Raw genomic sequence first — 6,003 nt, forward strand, 5'->3', positions numbered from 1 at the left:
CCCCCCCGCCCCTTCGCCCTCCGACCCTCTCACCGGCCCCGCCCCTGCGGCATCCTCGCAAACCCTTCCCGCGTGCATTTGCGCAGTTTGAGCGCTCGCAGCCACATCGCACGGCCTTCATCTGCTTCATGGACACCGGGTCGGCCGACAAGGCCCAGTCTCACATGAACGGTGCGGGCTCTCCCCTCACCCTCGCCCCCTCCTCCCGTATGCCGGGCCTTTGTCCAGGTGTCTGATCCCCCCCCCCCCCTCCCCCCCGCCCTTTCCCACCCCTGCCCGCTCGCCATCCCACAGGCGCCCTATTCAATGGGCACACCTTGCGTGTGAACCTCTCCAAGCCGGTGGCCGTGACAGGCGACCCGATCTACGGTGCGCCATGCTTGCCGCCCCTCCGGACGGCCTCCTCCCCGCCCTGCTGGCCCTTCTTCTCTCACGTGCCCTGACAATGCACCCGCCAGACCCCAACCTGCCCCAGCTCTTCGGGGCACGCCTCCTGCGGGCCGACCGCAGCGAGGAGGCCCGGGCCCTGGCCCGGCAGGGGGCTCGGAATGCCTGCAACGCGTCGGCACACGAGGCCGGCGGCCCGGTCGGCCGTTGCGGGGTGGCCCCCTCGCCGGAGGTCCTTTGGGAGGTGCCGGTCCGGATTCCCGAATGCCCGGACACCCGGCAGCGCATCCACCGGACCGTGTCGGCGGTTTTGGAGCGCGGCTACCCCTTCGAGGCGTTCATGGCCCACTTTTTCGCGCGGAACCCGGACTACGCCTTCCTGCAGGACTTCCACTCGCCGGAGCATGCGTACTACCGCTGGCGGCTGTTCCACCTGTCGCGGGCCGATTCCCTGGAGGAGCTGGACTCCTGGCCGGAGTTCCCCTTCCTCCTGAACCGCAGCGGCCCGGTGTGGATCCCCCCCTCGCGGGCGGACCTCTTGGCGCTGGTCCGCGAGGAGGCGGCCCGGGCCCGGGCCCGGCAGGCGGCCGCCAGCAGCCCGGCCATCGCGGCCACTGGAGACCCTGTGTCGGGGCTGCTGGCCCCGGGGGCGGCGGCTGCCACGGCGGCCTCCCCGACCGGTGCCCCGTCGTCGGCCGCTGTGTCAGCCTCGGCCGAGGCGGTGACCCCGGGCGCCGCCGATGATGCGCCGCCCCGGCCGGCGGGGTGGTCATCATCGGCGGCCACGGCCACGGCCACGGCCGCGACCACGACGGTGGTGGCGCTGGCCAGCCCGGACGCCGGGCCCGGTGCCCTGGCCAGGCCGGCGGCCGGGGGCCCTGTCGGCCCGCCGGGCCCCCGGCCGGCCGATGACCGGGAGCTGGCCGACGCCGGGGCCCAGCTGGCACGCGAGCTGCCCGAGGACCTGGTCAGCGAGCTGCATGCGCTCATTTGCCGGGCCGACTCCAGCACAGCCTTCGTGGCCATGTCCACGGCATGGGTGCTGTCGCTGCTGACCCACGGCCAGCGCATGCTGCGCTGGAGCAAGGAGCACTCCATCGACCGGGTGCCGGACGCCCTGGCCCGGCTGCTGGTGGCACACATCACGGCCGGCTTCCACGGCCTGCCGGGGGTTGATGTGGCCCGGGCCGCGGCGGCCGGGGTCCCCGTCACGGCGGCCATCACCGAGGACGGCCTGCCGGTGCTGCTCAGCCGCCCGGCCGCCGGGGAGGACAGCATCGCCGAAACCCCGACCGACACCCGGCTGGCCCTGCTGCACGTCATGTCCGACATGGCGTCCATCGTGGTGGCCACCGGCGAGGCGGCGCCGCTGCTCTTCTGGCGCCTGCACACGGCCCTCGAGGCGCGGGCTGTCCGGGCGGTGGCCGCCTTCGCCCGGGTCCGGCGGATCTACGCGGCCACCGGGTCCCTGCGACGCGCGGCCGCCTGGGACTCCGCCGTCCGGGCCGTGGTCGACCACTGGCGGGCCAATGGGGTTTTCCACTTGCGCGTGATCGACGAGTGCGACCGGAGCCTCGGGCCGCCGGTGGTTCCTGGGACCACGTAGCCGCCGGGGCGCCGGCCCCTCGTCCCCCCCCCCCCCCCTCCCCCCATGTGTACTTGTTCAATACGAGGTTTCCCTCCGCTTGCCGTTTTCCTCCCTCCCCCCTCCCCTCTCTCTCTCTCTCTCCGCTGGGCCTCGCGGGTCCCTTCTCCTCCGCATGCCAAGGGTGCATTCTGGTGTGATGTATTCCGACGGGGAGGGGCGCACGTTGGATGGTCCAAGAGGAGGGGCAGGCAGGGAACGGGAAAAAGAAGAGACAACAAAGGGACAGCAAAGGGACAGGAAAACGACAACACAGGGGTACATTCACATGCCAGAGCGATGATGCCCGGCCGGCTGGTGGGAGGGCGCCGGTGGGCCGAAGCCAGGCCCAGCACCGGCACCGCCCGGTCCGGCGCCTGCACCGTGCGCCTGGAACCGGAAGGCAGGCTGGTAGCCGCCGCCACCCGGACCGGCGTTGCCGCCCGGGCCGCCGTACGGGCGGTGTGAGCCGCCGCCGCCGCCGCCTGGGCCATAGCGTTGGCCCTGGTGCCCGCCAGGGCCGCCGGCCCCGGGGCCGGCATGCCCGCCGGGGCCGCCGCCACCACCAGCGTACATGGCCGCCGCCGCGGCATTGGCCTGGGCCGTCTGCGAGCGAATGGCTGCCAGAGCGGCGGCCTCCTCGGCATTGGCGCCGCTGCGGTACACCGGCCGGGCGGACATGGGCCGCGTGTCGCCCGGGATCGAGAGCGACCAAAACTTGCACAGGAAATCATTGGATCCGGAGCTGGCGCGCCAAGAGGGGGTCAGAGGGAGGGAGGCACAGCAGCCCGGGCCAGGCCCGGGGCAACAGGCCCCAGGCCAAAGGAAAGAGCAGGCGCATGGGCCAGCGGCGGAGGAAGCGGAGGAGGCGGAAGAGGAGGAGGAGGCAGAGCACGCACGCAAGCATATGCCCCAGCGGGTGCCACGAGAGGGTGGAAATATCGCGATCATGAGCCCGAACAATCTGCACGTGCGGCTCCTCGAGGCTGCGAAGAAGGTGCATGGGCAAGTGCGCCCCGCGTGTCAGGGCCCCAGAAATGGCGGAAGGGCAAGAGCAGGGGGTTTCGCGTGGCAGGCCCCCGGGGCCGGGCGCCGGCAGGCGCACGGGCACGCACCCAATCAGTGAGAAGGCCAGGGTGCCGTTCATGCAACCGGTGGCCAGGATGTCCTCGCGCAGGGGATGCCACGCGAGGCCTGGGTACGGAGGGGGCCAGGGAGAGCCGGTGCGGGACGAGCCGGGCCGGGCCGGGCCGGGTCGCGAGGTGGCAGCCAGGGAGCGAGAGACACGCAGGGTTAGCCGCAGCACGGCATGGGGATCCCGGGCATAGGGGCGGCGAGCAGAGGACAGGCCCAACGCACTGGACACGCGGTCAGCCAGCGAGAAGGTTTGCAGGACATCCATGGCGCGGATGTCGTAGATGATGGCGGTCGAGTCGCGACTGGTGGAGGCCAGCCAATTCCCATTGATCGGGTTCCATCCGATGGATGTGACTCCATCCTTGTGAATGTGACTGGGCGGTGGGCGGTAAGTGTCAGCGAGTCCGGGCGGCGGGGGCAGCGGCGGGGGCAGCGGCGGGAGCGGCGGCGGCGGCGGCGAGACAGGCCACGCACAGAGAGGAGATGGCGCTGCGACCGTCGCGCGGGTCCCAGAGCTTGATCTGGTTGTCCTGCGAGCCGGAGGCAATTAGCGCGCGATGTGGATGCCAATCGACGCCAAGCACATTGTCCACATGCCCGGAGAGCGTGAGCTCCGGCTGCCCGAGGGCATAGTCCCACACGACGATGTGCTTGTCTTCGCCGGATGTGACGAACTTGGAGCCCCGGGGGGCGAAGCTGTGGTGCGGGCGCGCGTGTGTGTGCGGGCGCGCGCGCGCGCGCGTGTGTGTGTGTGTGTGGGGGGGGGGGGAGGGCGGGAGGATGAGCACGGGCAGGGCGAGCAGCGCCGGGGCAGGAAACACGGCGAGGCAAGATCGGCCGAGCGGGGCAAACGGCGGCACGCACGAGACATCGCACACCAGCATGTCATTGTGCGCAGGGGCAATTTCGCGCACGCAGTTCAAGTTGGTCTCATAGTACTTGATGAAGCCCTTCATGCCGACGATCATGGTGTCCTCGACAGGATGCCAGCGCAGGCGTTTGATCGGCGAGCTGAAGGCGGGCTACGGCCAGAAGGGCGGGGCGGGACGGGGGGGGACGGGGGGGGAGGGGCACGTCAGAGCGAGGTGTGGCCAGGGCCAGCTGGCGGGCGGCAAACCAGGGCGCGCGGGGAGATGAAGCGGCCACCGCGCAGGGACGCACCGCCTGGACAATGTTCTCGAAGTTGAAGGTGAGCGAGCTCCAGAGAGTCAACTGCCCATGGCTATTGCCGGTGACCATGCGCCGGCCGTCCGGGAGGAACTACATGCATCCATGCATGTGTGCACGATCGGTCATGGGTGTGTGAGGGCGTGTGCGGGCGTGTGCGGGCGTGTGCGGGCGCCCGGTGCGAGGCAGGGGGCCCACGCCCGGGGCAGGTGTGCGAGGCCGGCGCGCACCGAGAGCGAGGTGACATGGTACTTGTCGTGGTTTTTGGCGTCGTAAATGTACCGCGAGAGCAGGAGGTCCGCCGAGTGTTGGGGCTTGGCGATGGGGGGCATGGTCTGCGCCGGGCAGGAGAACGGGACGCCCAGGCACGGGGCAGGGGCAAAGCGGTGAGTTGACCGACCGGACGATGATGTCCGGCAGGGCCGGAGCACAAATGCAGGGGGGGGGGCATACGTGGATCTCAAAGCGGTAGTCCGGGTGCGCGGCCGGGCGCTGGCCGGGCTTCTTCCACACCATTCGGTCCTGTGGCCGATGCACGCGGGGCCATGTGTCGAGGTTAGTCCCAGGGAGCCGGAGCGAAGCGGGCCCGGACGGCCGCAGGGGGCCGAGGGCGCCTCCGCCGGGCGCGAGCCACCCCCGAGCACACGCACCTCCAGATACCGGATCATGGAGTTGTTGTAGTCCAGGGTCCGGCGTTGGAAGTTCTCGGACCGGCCGCCGGCGGCCGCCGGGCGAGCCACCGGCGGCGGCGGCTCGTAGCCCAGCTGGATGTCCTTGCTGAAGTGTGTCCCCTGCAGCTTCGGGGCGCTGTCCTGCGAGGGAAAGCGCGGGCCGTGCGACATCCCGGGCCCGGGGCGCAAGTGGAACGAGGATCGCGGGTGCGCCGGGCCGCCGGGCGGGCCGCCGCCGCCGCCGCCGCCGCCTTGGGACCGCGGGTATCCGCTCATCGGGAAAGAGGGGGCAGGAGACGGGAGGAGGGGGAGGGGGAGCGAGCAGGGGGAGGGGAGCGCGAGGGGAGGAGCGGCGGGAGGGTGTGTGTGTGTGTGTGTGTGTGTGTGTGTGTGTGTGTGTGTGGATGCGGCATGCGCCTGACGCCCGGGCCCTGGGCCCGCACGCGTCGCCGGCCCATATCGGTCGCGCGCCCTTGCCGCGGCGGCCGGCCGGCCGGCCGGCCCACACCTGCCAACGGAGGCCCTGGCGATCGCGGCACCGGCGGGGTCGCAGGCCGGGCAGCAGCCCCCGGGAGCGGCGGCGGCGGCGGCGGCGGCGGCGGCGGGGCCGGGGCCCGGGCCGGCCTCGGTCGTGTGCGCCTGCTGCGCGCACGCACGTCCCCGCACTTGAGCCAGTTTGTCGGTGGGGGGCCCCGTGTGCGCGCCCACCTCCAGAGCCACCTCCCCTCGCCCCCTCCACATCCGGCGTGCCTCGTCGCCTCGCCTCCCGTCCTTGCCTGCCTCCCCCTCGCCCCCTCCTTCGGAATGCCCGGGGCGGATCCCTCCCCAGTCGACGAGGGCCGCGAGCTCTCGCTGGCCGAGCAGCGGGCCCTCTTTCTCGAGTGCCTGGCCGGCGCCTGCGGTCTGGGTGGGGCGGCTGGCCCTGGCGACCTGACCTTCGGCCCAGCAGCCACGGTGGCCTTCCGCGACCGGTGCGTCCTCTCTCTCTCTCTCTCTCTCTCTCTCTCTCTCTCTCTC

At 72.0% G+C, this 6,003-nt stretch overlaps 2 protein-coding genes across 2 annotated transcripts in view; one reads left to right on the forward strand and one right to left on the reverse strand.

Moving 5' to 3' along the window:
* H696_05632 (hypothetical protein) overlaps window positions 1–1,993 on the forward strand; it is a gene marked incomplete at both ends in the record, with an annotated part of 3,037 nt that extends 1,044 nt beyond the window's left edge. Inside the window, 3 exons of the mRNA XM_009499448.1 lie at window positions 87–171; window positions 295–369; window positions 459–1,993. Of these exons, the coding sequence (XP_009497723.1) occupies window positions 87–171; window positions 295–369; window positions 459–1,993 (1,695 nt within the window). The remainder of the gene's footprint in view (window positions 1–86; window positions 172–294; window positions 370–458) is intronic.
* A 303-nt stretch (window positions 1,994–2,296) lies between these two features.
* Window positions 2,297–5,262, reverse strand: H696_05633 (hypothetical protein; the record flags this gene model as incomplete). The annotated part of the gene is made up of 10 exons (XM_009499449.1): window positions 2,297–2,756; window positions 2,911–2,997; window positions 3,127–3,205; window positions 3,371–3,522; window positions 3,623–3,844; window positions 4,013–4,170; window positions 4,310–4,408; window positions 4,546–4,650; window positions 4,769–4,837; window positions 4,966–5,262. The coding sequence occupies 10 exons, from the start codon at window positions 5,260–5,262 to the stop codon at window positions 2,297–2,299; spliced, it is 1,728 nt and encodes a 575-aa protein (XP_009497724.1).
* Between the last annotated feature and the right edge of the window lie 741 nt (window positions 5,263–6,003).

The sequence above is a fragment of the Fonticula alba genome, assembly GCF_000388065.1.
Source record: "Fonticula alba strain ATCC 38817 unplaced genomic scaffold supercont2.12, whole genome shotgun sequence".
NCBI classification, from domain to species: domain Eukaryota; order Rotosphaerida; family Fonticulaceae; genus Fonticula; species Fonticula alba.